The following is a 24,718-nucleotide window of genomic DNA, read 5'->3' on the forward strand; positions in this document are numbered from 1 at the left end:
TTCTGTTCCCAAAGTCCTAACTGAATTGGGGAAGAAAGCTTTTAGGTTATCTGCACCCACCGCATGGAACAGTCTGCAGTCTGATCTTAAACTTAATAGCTTAGTAACCTTAAATGGTTTTAAGGCTATGGTAAAATCTCTTGAGAACAGGCTGTCTGTATGCAAATGTTTTATTTGATAATTTTAATGTTTTTCAATTGTATGTGTTTATGTGTTTGTTTGTTTTAACTTTGTGTTGCTGCTGTTTCTTGGCCAGGTCTCTCTTGTAAAAGAGATCTTTGATCTCAATGGGACAAACCTGGTTAAATAAAGGCTAAAAAATAAAATAAAAATAAAAAAAATCTCTGAAATATTAAAAAAATCTCTGAAATATTAGGGGAGGTCCGGACCTCCCCGTTCTCATAGCTAGCTACGGCCCTGGTGGGAGAGCATGGGATTGGGTAAAAAAAAACACATACCATAGCTGCATTTAGACTCGTTTTTGTAACCTGCAGGGGGCACTGTTTCATTTCATGGAACCCACTCTTGTGATGTCACAGGGAGGCAAAGTTGCAAACTAGTCACCTGTGGTGATGACAGTCACCTTTTTCATCCCAACATACTGCCCTGGTATCTGTAACCTTGTTCACTTTCCATGACTTTGCATGCCTTTGTCAGCGCCAGCAGAACGTCCTCTTGTGATGCCACTCCTCTTGTGATGTCACATGCCCATTTAGAATGACACCTTTTCCTGCATATTTCTACCGTGGGGATTTTTTTGCTTGCTTTTTGGGAGTATTTTCATACTAATCATGAGCCCAAAATGTAAATTCTGTTTTTTTCAACCTGTACCATGCTCAACCTTTGATACTAACGCATTTTAACACGCTTTTCAGGAAACGCTTCAAAAGTCATAATAGTGGTCTTCATTTGTGAAGATTATCTTGCTGAATATAAAATTGGCAGTTTCATACACTTTTGTTAACCACAGACCTTAGTTCATGCATTTAACCGAAATTCTTATACAATCATCCCATTGCTTTTTACACCTACGAGCCGGAAGTGATGGCATGTTTTCTGGACTGATTCCTGCTGTATACATTCAGGGATGGACTTGCCATCAGGACTACCGGGAGACTTTGTGGTAGGCCAGATCTATCTACTCTATAAACAGAGTGTGAGGGTGTCATGGGGGCCACGGAGCCAACAGGTTGTCTTGTGAAATCACCAGTAACGATGGTTGGTGTCCGGCTGATTGTGGTGAAACCATCAGTAAGGAGGGTTGGTGTCCGGCTGATTGTGGTGAAATCATCAGTAAGGATGGTTGGTGTCTGGCTGATTGTGGTGAAATCATCAGTAAGGATGGTTGGTGTCTGGCTGATTGTGGTGAAATCATCAGTAAGGATGGTTGGTGTCTGGCTGATTGTGATGAAATCATCAGTAAGGATGGTTGGTGTCTGGCTGATTGTGGTGAGATCACCAGTAAGGATGGTTGGTGTCTGGCTGATTGTGGTGAAATCACCAGTAAGGATGGTTGGTGTCTGGCTGATTGTGATGAAATCATCAGTAAGGATGGTTGGTGTCTGGCTGATTGTGATGAAATCATCAGTAAGGATGGTTGGTGTCTGGCTGATTGTGGTGAAATCATCAGTAAGGATGGTTGGTGTCTGGCTGATTGTGGTGAAATCATCAGTAAGGATGGTTGGTGTCTGGCTGATTGTGGTGAAATCATCAGTAAGGATGGTTGGTGTCTGGCTGATTGTGGTGAAATCATCAGTAAGGATGGTTGGTGTCTGGCTGATTGTGGTGAAATCATCAGTAAGGATGGTTGGTGTCTGGCTGATTGTGGTGAAATCATCAGTAAGGATGGTTGGTGTCTGGCTGATTGTGGTGAGATCACCAGTAAGGATGGTTGGTGTCTGGCTAATTGTGATGAAATCATCAGTAAGGATGGTTGGTGTCTGGCTGATTGTGATGAAATCATCAGTAAGGATGGTTGGTGTCTGGCTGATTGTGGTGAAATCATCAGTAAGGATGGTTGGTGTCTGGCTGATTGTGGTGAAATCATCAGTAAGGATGGTTGGTGTCTGGCTGATTGTGGTGAAATCATCAGTAAGGATGGTTGGTGTCTGGCTGATTGTGGTGAGATCACCAGTAAGGATGGTTGGTGTCCGGCTGATTGTGGTAAATTCTTTAAAAATAATTTATCTGCTAATTGAGCCACATAGAATGATCAAGTGTATTTTCTTTTATGGTTAAATAGCAGATTCATCAATGTACTTTGGAGACCTCAGTTTGACTTCGGTCATTTCCAAAGTTTAGTTCAGCACCTGCAGAATAATTCCAGTGTGTGTGTGTGTGTGGGAAGGGGGGGGGGGGGGGGGGGCGCTAGTTAGCCCAATTAGTCAGTAAGGGACAAAGAGTTTGTGTACACTCAATGCTATCTCTTTCTCTCTCTTCTCTGTTTTGTACTCTCCCTCCCTCCCTTCCTCCCTCCCTCTCTCTCCCACACTCTCCTCCCTCGTTTGTCTCTCCTGTCATGCCAACAGGGAAGAGCTGGGGTCAAAACATGTAAACATGATAAGTGGGTTAGAGTAACGAGGTTAAGCTCATACTCTGATGATGAGAAACCTGATTAAGATGCCTGGCATACTCTCATGTTAAACAGATGACTGTGGCATGGAAGCATCTTCCTGCAGTGACTTTGCTTTTCACCATCTGATAGTCATCAGTTATTTATTTTTTATTTTTTTTATTTTTTTTATTTTTTTGATAGTCATCAGTTATACTAGCCTGATATTCAGACTGCATCGTCAGCTCGTCAACTCGTTTCTTCTTCTAGCCTGAGATTGCAGTCACTTCAGAGCATTTCTACGAGGGGGCGGGCTTCGGTCTTCGCTAACCACCAATCACTAGAGACCAAGGTGTCCACGGCAACCGGCGGCAGCACTGCACTAGTAGTAGTCATGCAGAACAGAAACAGACACAGCAGTCTATCTCTACTTTACTCATGGCCGTAACTAGCTATGAGCACGGGGAGGTCCGGACCTCCCCTAATATTTCAGCCTGCCAATTTTTTTTTTTTTGCAGGCCAGGCCAGGCCACTCACTGAACAGCAGGCCAGGCGCCGCCTACTGGTTTACTAGTGGTTTTATTACTTTATTCAGGTTTAAAGTGGGTGCATCTCATTGTAAAATTGGACTTGGCCCAAATTGGGCTTCAAACGGCCCAAATCAGGCTTCAAACGGCCCAAATCTGGCTTTAAACGACCCAAATAGGGCTTCAAACGGCCCAAATCTGGCTTCAAACGGCCCAGATTGGGCTTCAAACGGCCCAAATTGGGCTTCAAACGGCCCAAATCAGGCTTCAAACGGCCCAAATCTGGCTTTAAACGACCCAAATAGGGCTTCAAACGGCCCAAATCTGGCTTCAAATGGCCCAAATTGGGCTTCAAACGGCCCAAATTGAGTTTCAAACGCCCCAAATTTTTTCACGCGCGTCGGCCCGTATCGGCCTGGCCTGCTTGGTATCTAATGCCCGGCCTGAATTATGATCCCAGTCCGCCCCTGGTGGTGAGTGATGACTGTCTGTCTGCCTGGCGAGATAATTGAAGGTGAGCGAGCTGCGAGACAGTGAGCGAGTGAACGACAGACAGTGAGTGACACTGACAGATTTTTTAGCAACAACCAAGAAAGTAAGTGTCTAGTCTGTCTCTTAAGTAATGTTACCTGTGTGACACGTTGGGATGCTACTGGCTAATCATGCATGATGCCAATTGCCAAGCTCCCGAAGTCAGGTATGCAGGTGGCTATATGCATGGTTTCAGTTTCATGACCCAATAAGTAACAAAAAGAGGTGGTGTAAAGTTAAAAACAACATAATATATTTTATTTTATTTTTCAATCGTTCCTATCAGGAATAAATAAATGTCCCTCTGTATGTTTTTTTTATTCTCGATGATGACTTTGTGTGTTGTGTACGGCTTGGGTTGTGTACCTGTGTTTGTAGGTGTCATTTTGATATGAATTTGGCTAAAACAGTTTGTGTTTGTTAGTTACAATTATGTTGACAGGAGAGCTGAGCAGGTGGTGACATGAAAGAGAATATACTGAATAATGACATCACAACAGTATAATCCTAATGTTGATTTAAAATGATATATTACTCTAAATATGGCTAAAAAAGGGGGGGGGGGGGGGACTCAATTTTTTTTCCGCCTCCCCTTGCTGGACCTCCCCTATTTCGGAACCCTGGTTACGGCCCTGACTTTACTCAATTTGGCAATTTGGCAATTTTATCAACAAGCAACGGATTGTCAAAAACTAATTTGACCATTGATGAAAAACCTGACTTGGACATAACAAGCAAGCTAGAAGCAAGATCTATCAACATCCCCCTAGCTATCAACAGCTCCGCTAGGCCAGGCTGCGCCGGGACATTTCCTTGGGTGGCTGGCCGAGCAGAGCTTCACTTACCACGGCCTCCGTAACGTTACTCCCCGCCCAGACAGATAAAGCTCCAGCAGGCAGCGATCTCTCGCAGGCAAGACTGGCTGACAACAGCGTTAGCCAATCAGCGCCCGTCAATGGATTTTCAACTGGAGAAAAAGCTTTTGCACATGGCGATGCCAGACCAAGAACAGCCAAATCCACAACTGTGGAGTGGGCGTGGCTTCGAAGGTCTGGAGCCAGGCTAGGCTTAACCTCGCGTCACCAGGCTCTTCTCGGCGAGAAAGAGCCTGGCTCCCGCCCACAATTGATTTTGTCACCCTACTGGTTCCGGCCTAGAGCCCGCCCTAGACCGGATGGCAGCGTTTCTAGCTCGTCAACTTTCACGTTAACTTGACAATTTGACCCAAGTATCAGAACGGCAAACAACAAAACAAAAGATGGACGTACCGAAGTTCTTTTAGAAACATTGCGGATTCACAATCTCACATCTTTTAAGCCAATACCGAAGCTTGCATCAGACAATTAATCGAGGGAAGAGACATCAAGCTAACAGCAACACAGATGTTTTTTGGCGCACTGCCTTCCGGTGTTCATTCTGGTTCCGTGGTTTACGCCCCATGACAAAAAGCGGGGTGGAAGGTGCCCAGACTAGGCTAGGCTTATACCACTTTCACTTCACCGTCTGATAGACACTACAATACTGTAGCACAAAAACATATAGTGACTAAGGAACAGGGCCGCCCAGAGAGATGGCAGTGCCCCTGGAAGGGTCCAGCCACTATGCCCCCCCTCCCCCACACGCGCTTTACTCATATCAACGCTGCAGTTTTCGGAGCTGACTGAAAAAAGTTTGTTAACAGATTATTATTTGGGTCTAAAGCCCTTGCCTGCTCCCGCTTTTTTTTTGCCTTGCGATTTTGGCATCCTGCCTTTTGTTTTGCTCCTGGCATTTTGCTATCACCAGTCTTGTTTTGTTTGCTACTGTATCACCTGTCTGTGTTGTGTGTTACACCATAAATGGTCCCTCTAGCTGCTGCTGCCCCAAGCAAAATGGTCCGCCCCAAGCCTACCTTGTTCTTCTTCTTCTTCTTTTGGCTTTCCGGCAGACTAGATGCCTTGCGGCACATTGCTGCCTCTCACTGCACTGGTCGGATGGGGGATTACATCAGAATGGCACTATTTTCCACAGGAGCACTCCTGCCCAAGCATGCCTTGTTACTGCTGCTGTGTTTTGTGTATTTGTTCGACTCCTTGCAAAAAATAAATTAGTTGCCGCATTTTCAGGATGGGAGATATATTTGAGTGTTTTTTTGTTTTTTTGTTGTTGTTTTTTGCCTGGCTCCAATGCCCCCCCTAGTGGCGATGCCCCTGGAAGCTTACCCCTTTACCCCCCCTTATGGGCGGCCCTGCTAAGGAACGAGTCAGGAACGAACCGCTAGTTCATGACTAGTTAATAGGTAGTTCCTTAATGACTCTGAATGAGATCCTTAATGATAGTTACTTAGGAACAGACTATTAGTTACCATGTTAACGAACCAGTAGGTAATGATTACTTACTCATAACCTACTTTTTTTTTACTTAGTTGTTACTAGGGAATTCATCCTTAGTTCATAATTAGGTAGTGATTACTTCCCTTAAAAAAACAAGACATGCCCCTGGTACTCAGTGGAGAACGAAATTAGTATTATAGTATTTTGCTGGGATACACCTAAGTACTTGGACATGAAGTAGTATTTGAATGGGCTAGGGCCATATATTCCAATCATCGCCCCAAGAGATAACCCCGCCCACTACTACTAGAACAGGAAAGGATGTCATGTTATTGATTAGTTTTGCAGACGTTTACATAGGCTGGCTGTGCCCCCATTCGTAAACCAATGAGATTTGTTTGTCCTGTGCCGGTAGTTCCGGCCATTCACATTGAAATCAACCCTTGTCCGACCCACCAAAGCCGATCAATCAGGCAACATGGTTTAACCCCTTTCAAACACAAAGTCAACCCGGGGATAAATAACCCTGGATGGACCTCGGTGTGAAAGCGGTATTAGTGGTTAATTTGTATGACAGCAAGAAACATGGCAGCAGACAGTTCTCCCCACAGAAGCAACCTGCTCAGTCAGAGAGGGAGGGCCACACAAATCAAACAGGTGGCAGTTTGGACTGTTGTGTCAGAAATAGATTGTCAGGGCACTGGTGGCATTTCCTGAGATAAAAAAGGGGCACTTTACACGAGGACGGTTTCCTATGGAAATGGGGAATTATTGTATCGTTAGTGCCTCCCGTTAAGACGGCGACGGTGAATTCGCGCTTAGGAAACGACACATTTTAAAACCACCCTCCAGAGTGAAATTCTTGGTGACGCTCCCCGCTGAGCGCTCCATGTAATCACTTTGGAACGCGTGCCTGCACAGGCGACACACGCGATGCCGTGCGCTAGTTGGCAACCAAATATAACGTCAGTATGAATGAAGTTTGGCAACACTCAGAATTAAGCTACACTGCGGCCAACTTCAGTTACATGTTCATAGCGTTACTGCTGCGAGGAGCCGATGGCTGTACCCGGTCGGCATTTAACGTTAGTTACAAAAGCACGTCGACAGTGTTTTCTCACTGCCAGTAGCAGTAGGGTGACAGATCACAGTCAGCGCTCCCGGTCCTCGCTGCGCGTTAAAGATTTCCAATAGGCGTTATTCTGATAAACTGGTCACATATATGTTACATTCTCACCCGACAAATATTAAAACTTTAACAGTTTGGGGGGGGTTTTTAGCTTGAAAAAAGCTTTTTGGCAAGTCTAAAGTGTACTCTACTTCCGCGTTTAAAGCGAAATTACGTCATGCAGTAACCCAGCGAGCATTTTTCGGTTGAAAAGACGTTTAAAAAACGTTTAGGGTCAACGTTGAAAAAACGTGCAAGGAAGGTTTGAAAGTGAAAGTTTTTTCACCCACTATTTGCAGACGTTTATTGAACGTTCAGATTTAGACCATATTTCACCAGGTTCTTAAATTAAAAATTCAGCAGCGCACACGGGATTCGAACCCCGTTTTCCCACATTCAAGCCAGTCCACTTAACGCACTGAGCTATACATTTTCTTATACTCTACAGAGAGCTGGGCACATATATACTCTATCTCGCACACAACTTGTAGACTACATGATTGTCGAGGATCGGGAGTTAAGTTATTTTATGTGATGTGTACGAGACTATTATATTAATGTAACAGACTAAAATTATGTTGTGTGTGTGTGTTGTCTATAGGCTGTAGCCTATGGCTTCAGAGGTTACTTCATTTAACACCAGAGACTGAGGAGGTACACAGAGCCTCGTATACAGTCTGTTACAATAACATAGCTCGTTCCGCACTTGGTGCAGACCGGTGCAGACTTGCTTTGGTCTAGTCTAGTCAGTCACGGTTAGTATAGCTAGCAATTAAGTACTTGCGCATGCACGTTGCGGCAGGAACTGAATTCATTATTTTATAGTATTGCGCTAAACTATTAACCATAGTTGTGTCCTGGAAGCTTTTTGCTGGCACCACATAGCCTATATAGTCCCATATTTATGATATTTCATGTGACATAAAATGCGTTGAAATGTAGTTTTCGTATAGACCAGATTTCAACTCTCAGTTACACAATAAAATTGACAAATGCCAATCCACACACTATCAATATTGCCTCTATTCCAAGCTACAACAAATGTTTTAACAATATGATGAACCAAATTGTGTTTTTTTACACGTTGACGTTGTAACCGCATTTTAGCCGGTTGAAAAGAGGGTGAAATTAGGTCTTAGACGTTCAAACCCAATATCACCCAGATTTCAACTAAAAATCAACGTTGAAAAAACGTTTTGTGCTCGCTGGGAAGCGTCCTTGTATGGGCAAAGAATAAGGTGATCACACTGCCACCTAGCGACCTGGCATGTACATTACGGCGTTTTAAAAATTCAACAGCGCTCATGTAAACAGGGAGAAGGTGTGAAGGAAAAGGTGTGAAGTAAACGCTATTGTGTCGTTTCTTTCAGAAACTGTCCTCGTGTAAAGGGCCCCTTTAAAGAGAGAGAGATAGACAGAGAAAGAGGGGAGAGAGAGTTGGGGGCGGCTCCTGCAGCTTGGGAACAATGCACGTATTGTTGGTTGCACTGGGTCTACTGGGAGAGAGCAGTTTGAGTTACCTTAGCAAACAACACTGAGCCCTGTGTGTGTGTGTGTGTGTGTGTGTGTGTGTGTGTGTGTGTGTGTGTGTGTGTGTGTGTGTGTGTGTGTGTGTGTGTGTGTGTGTGTGTGTGTGTGTGTGTGTGTGTGTGTGTGTGTGCGCGTGTGCATGCGTGCATACCTGGGGAACCTCTTTCCTCACCTTAGTTTTTGTTGCACATTTTGTCTGATTCATTCTAGAGCTTCAACGATTGATTCTATGTCAAATATTAAATCAATTGCCAACTATTTTGATGATCGATTAATTAGGTTGTTGATTGATTCATTTTTTATTGGGGGGCAGGGGGAGTCAAAATCCTCTGATTCCAGCTTGTTATTGGGGGGCGGGGGGAGTCAAAATCCTCTGATTCCAGCTTGTTAAATGTGAATCTTTCTTTACTTCTCTATGGCAGTAAACTGAATATCTTTGGGTTGTGGACATCATCTTGGGCTTTGGGAAACACTGATCGATATTTTTCGAAAATCTCTGACATTTTAGTCCAAACAACTAATAGATTAATCAAGAAAATAATCAACAGATTAATCGACAATGAAAATAATGACTAGATGCATGCAGCCCTCATTCATTCGAATCACCTGATTAAGTTGTCGTCATTTTCAGTCTGTTCATTAGACATTCAAACACACCTACCTTCTCTCTCTCCCTCTCTAGCCTTTTTCCCACATGCGTACCGTAAAATCACCTGTAAATCAATATCGGACATTTCCCTGAATTTCCCTTCACACCTCAGCGTTCGCAAGTGAGAATCTTGTCGTCAAATAGCCGGTATGTTGGGGGGAGGGGGGAGCTTATTTGGGGGGTCGGCAAAACTTGCCACACAATAAAATCACACTCGTTTGACTCAAGAGCAGCGTCAAGCCAGCGTAATAAACACAGCCGATTTCCCCCCTCCCCTCTGCTCGAGAGAGGGGAGCAGCCACACAGGACAGACACAGCGAGAATGGCAGAGGCTTGGTGGAGCTTATTTGGGGGGTCGGCAAAACTTGCCACACAATAAAATCACACTCGTTTGACTCAAGAGCAGCGTCAAGCCAGCGTAAAATAAACACAGCCGATTTCCCCCCTCCCCTCTGCTCGAGAGAGGGGAGCAGCCACACAGGACAGACACAGCGAAAATGTGGAAGTAGTTTGCTTTGATGTGCGCAAATGATTAGATGATGCACGCTGGAAGTGAACGTTAAGCAACGTGTGTACACCTCGCCCACATGAGAGAAGGACCGGTGTCGCGGAAAATGACTGGATCCGTTTCTCACTTGTATCCGCTATAGCGCATACCGCTCTTCTGACTGGGTCGAAACTGGTGAAATGTCCGCGATGACGGGGTCGCGCTTATACCGGCACGACTACTTTCTCACAAGCAGGCATTAGACCACGTTCCGGTCATTTTGCGGTACAAAGCGCATGTGGGAAAAGGGCTTCTGTTTGCCTGTCTCTCTACCTCATGCTGCTAATACTATATGTGTGTCACTCTGACTCGCTTTCTCACCTCATTCTTCATGATTGGCTTAAATAAAATAGGCTTTAGGATCATGTCAAAAAGAGCATTTGAATTCCAGCTTGAATGTTTTGGTTTATACACTTCATTTTCTAATTGCCTAATTGTGAAGAATATTGTATTGGTGAAGCTCGGGCTACAACTAAGAATTATTTTCGTTATCGATTAATCAGTTGATTATTTCCTCCTCCAATCGATTAGTCGTTTGGTCTATTCAACTTATGTAGAAGAGACCGCCTGGCTTGAGAGACTAACAGGAAGTGTAAACACAATCGGAAGTCCTGATTCTGTCTACACTTCCTGTGACTCATAAACCACACTGATTATGTGAGTCAAACTAGGTTTGATCATGTGAGTCAGACTAGGTTTGATCATGTGAGTCAGACTAGTTTGAGGAGGCAAAACAGCCGGCGTTTTGAACAGGAAGAATAGAATGTCACAAAATGGTGAAAAATGTCGATCACTTTTCCCCCAAAGCCCAAGATGACAGGTTCAAATGTCTTCTTTTGTCCTGTCCAACAGTCCACAACCCAAAGATCATCATTGTACTGTCATAGAAGACTAAAGAAACCAGAAAATATTCACATTTAAGAAGTTGGAACGAGATACTTTTAGTAATGTAAATGATTCATTCATTTCATTGAAAAAAAAATAGTTGACGATTAATCGACTAAATCGTGCAGCTTTAGGTGAAACAAATGTTTAAGGAAACTTATAATTATACACACACACACACACACACACACACACACACACACACACACACACACACACATACCTAACCACCCCCACACGCCACACACCCCTTTTCCTATTGTGTCCCTCCCCTCCCCTCCCCCAGGTGATCAGGGGAGGGTGTGGTTCAGAGCTCTTCTTCTCTGTGCTCCACTCCACTCCCTGTCCTTTCTCCTTCTCGCTGGTAAAGAAGAACATTTCACTCCTGACTGGAGCTCACTTCCATTTGGAATTTCTTTCAAAAGAGACATCTATCTTTGACTGGGAGCCATGTCGGCAATGCAGTGCATCAAGTACCTGATGTTTATCTTCAACTTTCTCTTCTGGGTAGGTTGTGCCTCTTCGATCATGTTGCTTTTGGTTGATGTGTAACAGGCTGGATGACGCATAGCTGGTGATAGAGGTGGTTTGGTCGGTCACATTCTGGATTGTGAAAGGTTTCACTGATGGTTTCAGTGTTTCCTCTCTTTGAGCGAGGTGATAGGATGGAATACTGCTTAGCTTCTGCTGTTACATTTGAAATGTTTGAAATGGTTCAGGGTGTCTTTTTTATTTTATTTTTTAAAGAAATGGTTGTGGTAAAAGGCAATGCAGGGCGAATTAAACCCAGTTTGAAATACGTTTGAAAAAGTCTCTCGCTTTAGTTTGGGGTGTGTCTTTCAGAAATCTTTCTCTCTTTCTTGGTCTCCAAATTCTTGCACCTATATAGATAACTCTGTAAAATGTACTTCTGAATGGAAAACAACTTATTTTTTTCACATTGTGTGCTCCAAGCCACCGCAGCTTGCACATGTCTCCTCATATTTGCTGTTCTTCTCATCAGGTATAGATAAATAGCTTTGGTGGGAGGTTCAGGTGGATCAGCAGAGCAAATTGGCCTCAGGTGTGTGGTCACAAGTGAATTGATATCCACCACTGGAAAAAGTTCACACCCAGTCTGACAAAAGTATGACGTGATGCACATTGGTTACAATTGGAATTTCTCAGTCCTAAAAAAAATAATGTTGGAAAAATGGTAACAAACATAGAATCATGAAAATTGTTGACCTATTTTCTCAAGAGTTTCACATTACACTTGATTGTTGTTTTATTGTGTTCTCTCTTTGGTCAAAGTCTGAGCTATTAAGACACACACATCATGTATCATGTCGCCACAGGGAAAGGAGAAGCTGTAGGGCCCATTTGTTGTTTGAGAACTCGTTTATGGCTGCAGCTAACGATGATTTTCATGATCAATTAATCTTGGTTATTTTCTCTCGACTAGTCGATTACGTTAGCGTTTGGATTATAAAATGTCACACAATGGTGAAAAAGTCGATCACTTTCCCCAAAGCCCAAGTTGACATCCTCAAATGTCTTCTTTTGTCCTGATCCAACAGTCCACAACCAAAAGATAATCAGTTCACTGTCATAGAAGACTAAAGACACCAGAAACTATTCACATCTAAGAAGCTGGAACAAGAGATTTTCTTTTCTTAAAACGATCAATCGATTATATTTCTGTCGATCGAATAATCGTCTAAATCATTGCAGCTCTACCAAGCTTGTGTGTGTGTCATCGTTTCAAAATGAGATGCAAGTGGAAAGCAGTGTTATTTGTACGCCGTGCCGTGAGGTGAGAGCTGCTTGTTGTGTGAGATGAATGAAAAGTCAACGCCTGTTGTTCTTCATTTAGACCTGAGCACATTTCAGTCTGGAGATTTACTCCCATATTATCTCCATGCTGCCTGGTATGCTGTTAGTCTGATTACCTGATTACCACCTTGGAGAACACACACACACACACACACACACACACACACACACAGTGACTGCTCTATGAGAGAGAAGGGACAAGGTATTGACTGGTTGTAGGTTCATGTCTAATGAGTGTTTTGATGTAGTGTCTTTCAGTGTGTAATGATAGCACACGCAGGACAAACAGTGACAACAGCAGGCTATAGCTAAAGGCCCAGCCTGGGATCCAGAGCATCACTCCACCCCCCAGAACCTGGGATTAGAAGGCTATTTACCATTCTCTGAGCTCTTGTTAGCAGACTTCAGCTAAAGCTCCCTTTAGTTTTATCGCTGGAAAACTGTTGCTTATATGCACCAATATGAACATTTTGGCCGATACCGATAACCGATATTAACATTGATGTTGTGGCTCTTTACTGATGTTGATATGATCTGTATAACAACCAGTTTCTATGATAACGTTGTACATACTGAAAAACACATGTAAACACTGTGAATTTGTTTCCGAAACATTTGGAAAAACCCAGAAATCATAGATTTACCGCATTGTTTCCTCCTTAATATGAACATTTTGGCTGATACAATAACTATTAACATTGCTGTTATTTTTGCTCATTGGACCCGTCGATACCTATATTGAAGAATGACTTAACATTGGCGATACCAATATGATATAATGCCAAGTCGCTTACATTCGATCTTGATTTGATTCCATTATATGATATAATGCCAAGTCGCTTACATTTGATCTTGATTTGATTCCATTTATAACTTTAAGATTAAAGCTGCCATGTGTAGTATTTAAACATCAACTGTCACATGAAATGTGAAACCTTGCAATTGGCAGAAACAATTGAGAGCACGGAGACTAGTGGTAGGCTAGCCTGATAGTCAGACTGCATCATCAATTCATCAACCCATTTCCTCTCAAGAAGAGCCAAACCCACAACTGTGGAGTGGGCGTGGCTTGGAAGGTCTGGAGCCAGGCTAAGTGCTAGACTAGTATTGTTAGTGCTTCTGTTTCTCAAATTACCACCACATTTCAAGACAATGTCAAATGCAATTTAGAGGCCGGAAGAGGCTGACACACAACTCATTCTCGTTTTGTTCACCGTAATTATACTCATGTCTCAAAATGAATGTAGTAATGATTGACTGATGCTACATACAGTACATGTCACATAATATAGCATATTTTAACTGATCAAATCTATAACCTAAGGTAAGCAAAATGTTCACCCCGCCCAGCATTGAAAAACCACTGTAGTGTAACAAATGGGTTGGGACAGACATTCACTGAGTGAGTGAGCTATTGAGTACAGTATGTTTTAGTGGTGGTTGTTGAAAGCTAATGTAAACTCAAGGGAGACGGCTGCTTTCTTCCGTCATGCTGTAGATGACACTCATTAGCTGCCAGCACAGGAACACCCCAACTCTCCTGAGTGCATCACACAGCTTCCACTTCTTTAGAGACACTGTAGTGTAACATAGCACCAACTGTGCCTGCAGCACTGCTGTCTAGTGTCTCCAAATGTGAAACATTGGCTCACAGGCGCTTTCAATGTCTTCCTTAACCATTTCAATTAACTAATGGAACTGTTGCTGTCTCACTGCACAGGAGTTTGCATATTACTGATACTGTGTGTGCTATAGCTGAATTTTTCTACTTGGCTAATTTCCCCCTGCTGCCCCGGTCGCTGCGCCACCCTCTGCCGATCTGGGGAGAGCTGCAGTAGACTATAGCACCATGCTCCCTCCGAGACATGCACAGTTGCCAGCCGCTTCTTTTCACCTGAGAGCGCGGAGCTTCACTGGCAGGACGTAGCACGTGAGGGATCACACTATTCCCACCAATTGTCTTCCGCTGTGAACAGGCGCCCTGACCGACCAGAGGAGGCGCTAGTGCGACATGACACATACCCTTAATCCGGCTTCCCACCCGCAGATACAGCCAATCGTGCCTGTATGGATGCCCGACCAAGCCGGAGGTAACATGGGGACGCGAACCTGCGACCCTCGTGTTGGTACAGTAGGCAGGGAATCTACCGCTACACTACCTGAACGCAGTTGAATTCACATAGTGAGTTTAACAAAGTCCATTCATTCAGTTTCTTATGAGTCTATTTGGTTTCTTATGCATCAATAGATGACTGAGGCAAAAGAGCAGAACATCAGCAGAACATATTTTTTATGGTCCGTTTGAGGAACCATAATAATATCCAATACTTCCCCCAGTGTTTCTGAGTGTAGTAAAAATCATGTTTACCCTGGAGGAGATTGAACTACTTGAGCAGATTAGGGGCTTTGAAATGTTGGAATGTGCACAGAGTAATCTTTCATCATCTTTATGTGTGTGTGAGTGAACCATAGCTCCTGTGTAACTGCTGGCAGCATCAAGTTTGACTGTATATTCAGTGTGCGGATGTCTTCAACATAACTTGAAGATAACTGTAACCAAAACTGACAAATTGATCCTGATTTCACTCAGTTGATACCATAGGCTAAATTTGAAGATTATGCAGTCCGCCCTCACAAGGAAAACGACATTGGTCGATTTTCAAGCGGGTTAAAACGACCGATGTTTACGAATGCGACCTCTTGCGATCATGTGCGTAAGTAACCCTAACCCTAACCAAAATGTTTTAGTTGCTTAACCTTAACCAAGTTGTTTTAGTTGCCTAAACTTAACCAAGTTGTTTTAGTTGCCTAGAATTAACCAAGTTGTTTTAGTTGCCTAAACTTAACCAAGTTGTTTTAGTTGCCTAAACTTAACCAAGTTGTTTTAGTTGCCTAGAATTAACCAAGTTGTTTTAGTTGCCTAAACTTAACCAAGTTGTTTTAGTTGCCTAAACTTAACCAAGTTGTTTTAGTTGCCTAAACTTAACCAAGTTGTTTTAGTTGCCTAGAATTAACCAAGTTGTTTTAGTTGCCTAAACCTAACCAAGTTGTTTTAGTTGCCTAGAATTAACCAAGTTGTTTTAGTTGCCTAAACTTAACCAAGTTGTTTTAGTTGCCTAAAATTAACCAAGTTGTTTTAGTTGCCTAGAATTAACCAGGTTGCTTTAGTTGCCTAAAATTAACCAGGTTGTTTTAGTTGCCTAAACTTAACCAAGTTGTTTTAGTTGCCTAAACTTAACCAAGTTGTTTTAGTTGCCTAAACTTAACCAAGTTGTTTTAGTTGCCTAAAATTAACCAAGTTGTTTTAGTTGCCTAAAATTAAATGACTTTTAAACATAACCGCGTGACTTTCAAATTAACCAACACAAGCGTATCACCTACATGCACCATTTTGCTCATATACTGTAAACATGCAGTGAAATCTGGATTATAACCAGCTGCTAGCCAGTCGGCCTGCATGTTTAGAAACAATTAGCCGCCTTATGCGCACTCCCGCGAGCACAGATCATGACCATCTGAGACCCTAGTACAGGATCCGCATTATTGGAAAAGCGGCTGTTGTTTAACACCGGCAGCTCATGTTCCAGATCATGTCTGACTGGGCGGGTGGTTAAATGGCACTTTACAAACCATTAATGTCCTGGGGCTATTTAATAATTTCATGAATGGACGTAGTTACATGGCTGGATTATTTGGAAGAGAGCCAAATTATGTGAGTAACAAGTAAAAGTTGAATTGTTTCTTTCTCCCCCATCTGCCAGTTTAAAAATGCAACAAGGAGATGATAGCCTACTACTTAGCCTACTGCATAGGCTAAAGTACCTGCTAACGTTCACGTAGCCTATTAATTAATTAATCGTTCGGGCAATCACTTATATCAACGAATTAAACGAGCAAACTCAAGTGCTGCAAACGGCTTGAATGGTTTATTTTCCTCCCAAGTCCCGACCTATCTGTCTTGTAGGCTATGTAAAAATGCAAGAGTTGCATCAGCCTATATGGAGACATATAGCCTAACTTTTGTGGGGAGAAATAAATTGAAAAGTAGTCAGATATGACTTGAATGCCACTTGTAAAATCATCCACAGTGTATAATGTTAGTGCGACGGTGCGACCACTATTTTGACTGGCGGCTTTTGGACGATGTAACAAAGGCAAGCGCTCACTATTTTTGACACATTGCCATCCCACGTTATCGCCTGAATGCGTCGGAATTCATCATCCGTTAAAACTGCATGCTTTTTGAATGGAGTTTGGTTACAGATGTAGTAGATGTTTCCATATCACATTTCCTTTTATCGATACACCCTACCGCAGCCCCCTCCCCCCGCCCACTCTATGGTCCAAATACGGACCATTTCCAGCTGTTTCTAAACCAAGACTCCTCATGTCTAGAAAGGTCAAACCGGAAAATATCCTGCTCTGGCTAGCCGGACACGGTCCAGACTTCATGTTTAGAAGTGGCTTGTGTCTGTCATTTGAAATCGACTTATTCTGTCATTTCGGTATGAGGACGTGTGTAATTACGAGGTGTGTCTGTGTAGGCTAAGTAAGGCTTACTCACGCACGCGCACACACACACACACACACACACACACACACACACACACACACACACACACGTGTAGGCGAGCTGTGTGGGCAACATCATTGTTGCCACAGTAGCTGTTGATACAATGGCTTCTGTCAATTTGTGCTTGTAGACACAGTAATGCAAAGAAATCTGTTGAGTTCAGTCACAGTTCAAGCCATAGGGTAGGCTACTGACAGATCAAGCCATAGGGTAGGCTACTGACAGATCAAGCCATATGGTAGGCTACTGACAGATCAAGCCATAGGGTAGGCTACTGACAGATCAAGCCATAGGGTAGGCTACTGACAGATCAAGCCATAGGGTAGGCTACTGACGGATCACTAGGTGTAGGGTAGGCTACTGACAGATCACTAGGTGTGGGGGTAGGCTACTGACAGATCACTAGGTGTGGGGGTAGGCTACTGACAGATCACTAGGTGTAGGGTAGGCTACTGACAGATCACTAGGTGTAGGGTAGGCTACTGACAGATCACTAGGTGTGGGGGTAGGCTACTGACAGATCACTAGGTGTGGGGGTAGGCTACTGACAGATCAAGCCATAGGGTAGCCTACTGACAGAAGATCACTAGGTGTGGGGGTAGGCTACTGACAGAAGATCACTAGGGGTGGGGGTAGGCTACTGACAGAAGATCACTAGGGGTGGGGGTAGGCTACTGACAGATCACTAGGTGTGGGGGTAGGCTACTGACAGATCACTAGGTGTGGGGGTAGGCTACTGACAGATCACTAGGTGTGGGGGTAGGCTACTGACAGATCACTAGGTGTGGGGGTAGGCTACTGACAGATCACTAGGTGTGGGGGTAGGCTACTGACAGATCACTAGGGGTGGGGGTAGGCTACTGACAGATCACTAGGTGTGGGGGTAGGCTACTGACAGATCAAGCCATAGGGTAGCCTACTGACAGAAGATCACTAGGTGTGGGGGTAGGCTACTGACAGAAGATCACTAGGGGTGGGGGTAGGCTACTGACAGAAGATCACTAGGGGTGGGGGTAGGCTACTGACAGAAGATCACTAGGTGTGGGGGTAGGCTACTGACAGATCACTAGGTGTAGGGTAGGCTACTGACAGAAGATCACTAGGGGTGGGGGTAGGCTACTGACAGATCACTAGGTGTAGGGTAGGCTACTGACAGAAGATCACTAGGGGTGGGGGTAGGCTACTGACAGAAGATCACTAGGGGTGGGGGTAGGCTACTGACAGATCACTAGGTGTGGGGGTAGGCTACTGACAGATCACTAGGTGTGGGGGTAGGCTACTGACAGATCACTAGGTGTGGGGGTAGGCTACTGACAGATCACTAGGGGTGGGGGTAGGCTACTGACAGATCACTAGGTGTGGGGGTAGGCTACTGACAGATCAAGCCATAGGGTAGCCTACTGACAGAAGATCACTAGGTGTGGGGGTAGGCTACTGACAGAAGATCACTAGGGGTGGGGGTAGGCTACTGACAGAAGATCACTAGGGGTGGGGGTAGGCTACTGACAGAAGATCACTAGGTGTGGGGGTAGGCTACTGACAGATCACTAGGTGTAGGGTAGGCTACTGACAGATCACTAGGTGTAGGGTAGGCTACTGACAGATCACTAGGTGTAGGCAGGGTAGGCTACTGACGGATCACTAGGTGTAGGGTAGGCTACTGACAGATCACTAGGTGTAGGGTAGGCTACTGACGGATCACTAGGTGTAGGGTAGGCTACTGACAGATCACTAGGTGTAGGGTAGGCTACTGACAGATCACTAGGTGTGTGGTGAGTAACTTTCCTCCAGATTAATGTGTTAGACGAGACAGATTGTGTTGAATCTGCCTCTCCATGACTCATGTTGAGTTTTACGGGGTGAATCATTGCTTTTCCAATTCTCTCTTTTGTAAGATGGAATATGAGCTTTTGCAATGCTGCCTTTAAGGCTTTGAACATGAGACGTAGCATTACTGTACCTGCTGTTAGAAGATAATGCACTGATGATTTGGGAGTAGGCCTATTTGGTGCAGTGTTGCTGTGATCATGGTTGGACCCAGACAAAACATGCCCCAGGGCTTCCCTATGTTTCCATCTTACTTACAGATAAGTTACTGTACTGTACTTACAGTAAGTACAGTACAATGAAAAACGACATACAAACACAAAAAGTGATTATTTTCCTTCCCATAAAGGCAAACTGGATTTGGGTCTGATATTATGGGCAGGTTGGGGTGTTTTACAAAAGTCACCACTGCAAGATGCCTAGTGTCAAAGATTGGCAGGATACATCTTAGAATGAAGTCACAATACCTATGACATCACTAGCCTATGATATCATCAGTGATGTCATAAGATGATTTTGGTCAATAATGATGTCACTGATGACATTACTGATGATTTCACAGACATTGTGACATCATCAGTGGGTTTTCATATTTTTTTTGTAAAAATAATATTTTTCATATTTTGAGCCAAAAATCAAAAAAGCGCATGTTTTGGACTACCAGCCATTTTCCCCAAAACACACAAATGAGCTTTAGTCCAGCATCCATCCTGGTCTAAAGGCTTCAAATCAGTAGTGTGGACCGTCGAATTCAGTTTTCTAATATTTTCCCATCTTTGGCATAGGAATCATTTTTTTTTACATTTCATGTAAACTGTATGGAATTGATTGCTATGCCCAAACTGGGGTAATATGGGGAAATAGCCAAACACAGTAGAAACTACAATTTTAACCCTTTGAGTCAAGGTGAGATGTGTAACATCAAGGAAATAATGATTTTTTGGAAAATTAGCTGGGAGTAAATTTTTTTTTTTTTTGTGTGCAAAATGAACATTGAAACCAATGGGAAAACTATGCAATGGACTTTGAGACCATGTAACTCCCCCAAATTTTCAACCAACTCCAAGGTTAGATATTAAGGTCAAATTTCAAGGTATTTGGTCCAGGATGCCCGCTGAAACAAATTAAATAAATTAATTTAGTAAAAATGTGCTGGGAGTACCAATAAAGTGTTTATAATGGAAGTTAATGGGTCCATCTGATGGACCAATGGTAAATTTAGGTCTAATTTCAAAACAAGGTCTTTGGATGGTAGAAAGATGATAGATATGGATGATTTTTGTAAAATACCCCCCAAAAAATACCTAGCCTTAATTTCAGACCATTTAGTCAAAAAATTCCCAAACGGCCCATACGCGAATGTAAGAAATATCCATCAGATGGACCAATAGGGTACAAGGGTTTTAAGTAGCTACCTGTCTGTCTCAGTATAATGCTTTGGAGAATCAGTCAGGTCAATAGGCAAAATATTTTACTCCACAACAGCGACGTACGTCGTAGACATGCTAGTGTGGGGGCGGGGCTACTTATCGTTTGTAGTATGTTGAAACGGGTCATATACTACAGATTACAGAATGGTGTGTGTGTAGTGTACAGAGTACAGACGGTGCTTATTTGATTGTGTGCTGAGGTGACGATTGCGGACAGTAAAAATCACTCAGCGGTTCCTTTAATGTCTGGCTGCTGTGATCACATGATGACTCTTCTTTTGTGTGATGTCATGATGAGTCTTCTTTTGTGTGATGTCATGATGAGTCTTCTTTTGTGTGCTACAACTTGAAACGTAGAGATTGAGACATGGAAAAACCATATCAGACATTTGAAGAGGCTGTGTTCGTTCTTGTACAAGCAGACTACAGAGTTGAACCCCCATTTATTTCAAGACAATCACATAACCACTCTGTCACTTTCTTTACCACTTGACATTATTATGGCAATGGTCTCCACCAAACTAACTAATACATTTACTTTAGACTCAAGGCTGCTTTCTCACTGGGCACGATTGCTTTCGTTCCGTTTCGTTCCGTGCCCGAGTATGATTGCCCCAGCCCCCTCCCCTCTCCCCCGCTGGTCAGCTTTCACATTAGAAAATGTCTTCCATGCTCGGGAGTGGAACGGAACACTTGCAGACTTGCATCATCAACTACGCCTGGAGTGTATCCTCGCCCGTGTGTTGTCTATGTGGTTCGGTACGGTTGTCATGCACATTCGCAAATGTTACGTCCCCAGGCACGCCAGACGCCAAAGCATTCCCCAGACGCCAAAGCATTCCCCAGGATTCCCCAGACACGTCACGGTTCGCTGTTCCCTGCCTGCAGGCAGGAAAACCTTCACACTCATTAAACCCAACCGGACCTGGGGTCAATTTGGTGACAAGTGTGCTCAGAAACGGTCCTGGGTCCCCAGTGAGAAAGATCCCTCAGGAAATCGAGATTATCAGTAATTCAGTAGTCATTCTTATTTTAATCGTCTTAAGCGTCTTTGTGTTCTGAAAAGCGCTATATAAAATAAATGAATTATTATTATTATTAATCGCACTTCCGTCACTTTGAATCATCTACCTTATGGACGAAATGAATGATTAATGTCTTACAATTGGCCCATCAATGATGTTAAAGCGGTGCATGCTCCCTAGTCCGATACCTCACGAGTCCGACACCTCACGAGTCCGAAAAAAGAGGCATTGGACAGGGGATCATGTCTATGTTCCCCGGCTTCTATGTTCCCCGGGTTCTATATTCCCCGTTTTTCACTAACCCTAAACCTAACCTCCCCCAGACCCTAACCCAAAACCTAACCTCTCCCACCCCCACGCCTAAACCTAACCTCCCCCAGACCCTAACCCAAAACCTAACCTCTCCCACCCCCACGCCTAAACCTAACCTCCCCCAGACCCTAAACCCAAAACCTAACCTCTCCCACCCCCACGCCTAAACCTAACCTCCCCCAGACCCTAACCCAAAACCATGAGCTGTCGTCGGACTCGTGAGGTATCGGACTAGGGAGCAGTCCCCGTTAAAGCTATGAATACACAAGACTATGAAGACGTTGGTTTTGACTCACTATTCCAGTTGAATCTCCAATTCATATACTTGTCTGAGCCGAACACATCCTTCACTCAGGAGCAGTCTCTGCCCTAGGAAACAACGATCACAATTTCAGTAGGAAGATAGTCTGGGCACCTTCCACCCCGCTTTTTGTCATGGGGCGTAAACCACGGAACCAGAATGAACACCGGAAGGCAGTGCGCCAAAAAACTTCTTTTTGCCATTAGCTTGACGTCTCTTGCCTCGCTTAATTGTCTGATTCAAAGCTTCTGTATTGGCTTAAAAGATGTGAGATTGTGAATCCGCAATGTTTCTAAAATAACTTCTTCAAAAACTTCGTTCGGTACGTCCATCTTTTGTTTTGTTGTTTGCCGTTCTGATACTTGGGTCAAATTGTCAAGTTAACGTGAAAGTTGACGAGCTAGAAAAGCTGCCCATCCGGTCTAGGGCGGGCTCTAGGCCGGAACCAGGTAGGGTGACAAAATCAATTGTGAGCGGAAGCCAAGCCTGGTGACGCGAGGTTAGTAGGAAGATGACATTGCAGACCAGTATCTTACTTGTGTGTGTGTGTGTGTGTGTGTGTGTGTGTGTGTGTGTGTGTGGTCAGCAACAAGACATGTTGGGGCATGATGCTGCCAGACAGCGTTACATCTCTCTCTCCCACACACACACACACATTCCTGTTGCTCAACCCAGATGGCTGAATCACACTGTTGTGACATTATGGAAGTATTTGGGTGTCAACCAGCAGTAGCACTAAACTGTGTTTTGTGGTTGCTTCGGAGAGATTGAGTCATTATGGTGAACAGCATGGGACACGCGCCCACACACACGCGCGATGTGACTACGGTATATCCTTTACCTCCTTCAAGCCAGTGTTGGAATTTGGGGGGCAGAGGGGCAAGGGCAAAAGTACCCCCTAAAAACCATGATTGAGGGAACAATTTCCCCCCAAGATTTCAATCATTTTAATTTCATGCAATTAATTGTATTTCTAGCATCTAGCATCTAACACACACTCAGCACCTGCAAACTGGTTGCCAATCAAAACAAAAGAACACAATGAAGAAGAACACATCGCTGTTGTTCACACTACATACTTTAGCAACTTTATGCACTGATTACTATTTTTAAGGGGTTCCTCTGCCTTTCCGACATGCTGCCACTCCGAACGTTAACTTCCATTATTCGGACTGGCGGTCGTTCACCTTAGAAGCCGCAATGCCGACCTTAGGTTTAGGCGTGGGGGTGGGAGAGGTTAGGTTTTGGGTTAGGGTCTGGGGGAGGTTAGGTTTAGGCATGGGGGGAGGTTAGGTTTGGCGTGGGGGCTGGGAGAGGTTAGTGAAAAACGGGGAATATAGACCCCCTTTCTGAGTGCCGATATTTCGGAGTGGCAGAACGTCGGAGTGGCAGCACGTCGGAGTGGCAGCATGTAACCTATTTTTAAGTGTCTCCAAAACTTTGTAAATGCCCCAATTCTTTAGACTGTAGGGGCAAAAGTTGCCCCCAAAATACTATATATATACTACTATAAATACTATAAATAAAATGTCTTACGTACGGCACTTTGGTTGTTGTTGTTACAAAGATAATGTTCTAGAAAGAAAGATAATGTTCTAGAAAGAAAGTAACATCTGAACTAACAAAAGCTAAAACAAAAAAAAAATCTAAAGTTGCATCCTTTTGTGAGTTTTGTGATAAGTGCCACATTAGTACATGAATGATTTGTGGGTGAGTTTTCTCACTCAGTCGTTTGTGTTGGAAACAACATTTGACACGAATATAAACTCCACTGAAACCAGCAGTATGGTGTCGCTCCCTGCCTGCCTGCCTAATGAATGCAAACAGAAACCAGAGGGCAGGGGGAGGAGGGGGAGGAGGGGGCGGGGGTCTCAGTTGAAGAAGTGACTTTCAGTTTATGCAATCTAACTGTCTGTGACAGTGACTCACTGAATGTCTTTCATCAGTTGCATCACCTGAAAGATTTAAAGGGCAAATCCACCCTAAAACCACTTTAGCATTGTTAAAACCCAGATATTTCTGGGCCTGTTTTGTGTGTGTTTTTCTTCCGGTGTGTTACGGGCCCAAACGGTCAAAGTCAGGTTTTGGTGTCAGACGGTCCCTCAGAATTAAAAGAGCGAAGGCTTCTTTCTAGAGCCGCCATTTTGCTCCGATGTTCCAACGATCATCCAGAGAGAAATCCTATGGTGAAAGAGGAGAGAGGCCCCGCCCACTTCTCCACTGGCAGGACTAGTTCACTAGCTTACTACTATCTGCCAATACACAAGAAGTTAATGCTTCATCTCTGGGCACTGTTGAGAACAATACAAGTACATTTGTACACTTGCAATGTACTGAACATCACCTTGGTGATATCCCACAGTGTGAGATTATGTGATTGACTTTACCTTCTTCTTCTTCTTCTTCTTCTTGCGGGTTGGTCAGGTTCCACAGGGTGTGTGGGTGTGTGGCGTGTTAGGCAGCATTTTTAAGTGTTTGCTAAGCTCATTCCTCAGCTGTGAAGAGCTGTCCACTCTTAGCACCATCCCATGTGTTGCCCTGCCTTCTGCATATTGCTTTGTGGGTATGGTCAGTTTTCATCTGCATCTCACCAGCCCCAACCTCTCATATCTGCTTGAACCCTGACACGTTTGAACCCTGTTCTTCTATGGCAGCTGTCTTAGAGATGTCCTTGACATACCAGGATGTATCTGAACTAGGGGTGTCACGACACACTCAGTTCACGATACGATACC

General features: G+C 43.9%; 1 protein-coding gene across 2 annotated transcripts in view; it reads left to right on the plus strand.

Moving 5' to 3' along the window:
- LOC310796046 (CD9 antigen-like) overlaps positions 1 to 24,718 on the plus strand; it is a 40,730-nt gene that overhangs the window by 1,318 nt on the left and 14,694 nt on the right. The window contains exon 1 of one of the 2 annotated variants that reach the window (XM_083658203.1): positions 11,058 to 11,207. The exons of the other annotated variant lie outside the window; for it this stretch is intronic. Within the exon in view, the coding sequence (XP_083514329.1) occupies positions 11,151 to 11,207 (57 nt within the window). The 5' untranslated portion in view covers positions 11,058 to 11,150. Of the gene's footprint in view, positions 1 to 11,057; positions 11,208 to 24,718 lie in introns of those variants that run through there. 2 annotated transcript variants of the gene reach the window in all.

This window comes from Poromitra crassiceps, assembly GCF_964638095.1.
Source record: "Poromitra crassiceps genome assembly, chromosome: 2".
NCBI classification, from domain to species: domain Eukaryota; kingdom Metazoa; phylum Chordata; class Actinopteri; order Beryciformes; family Melamphaidae; genus Poromitra; species Poromitra crassiceps.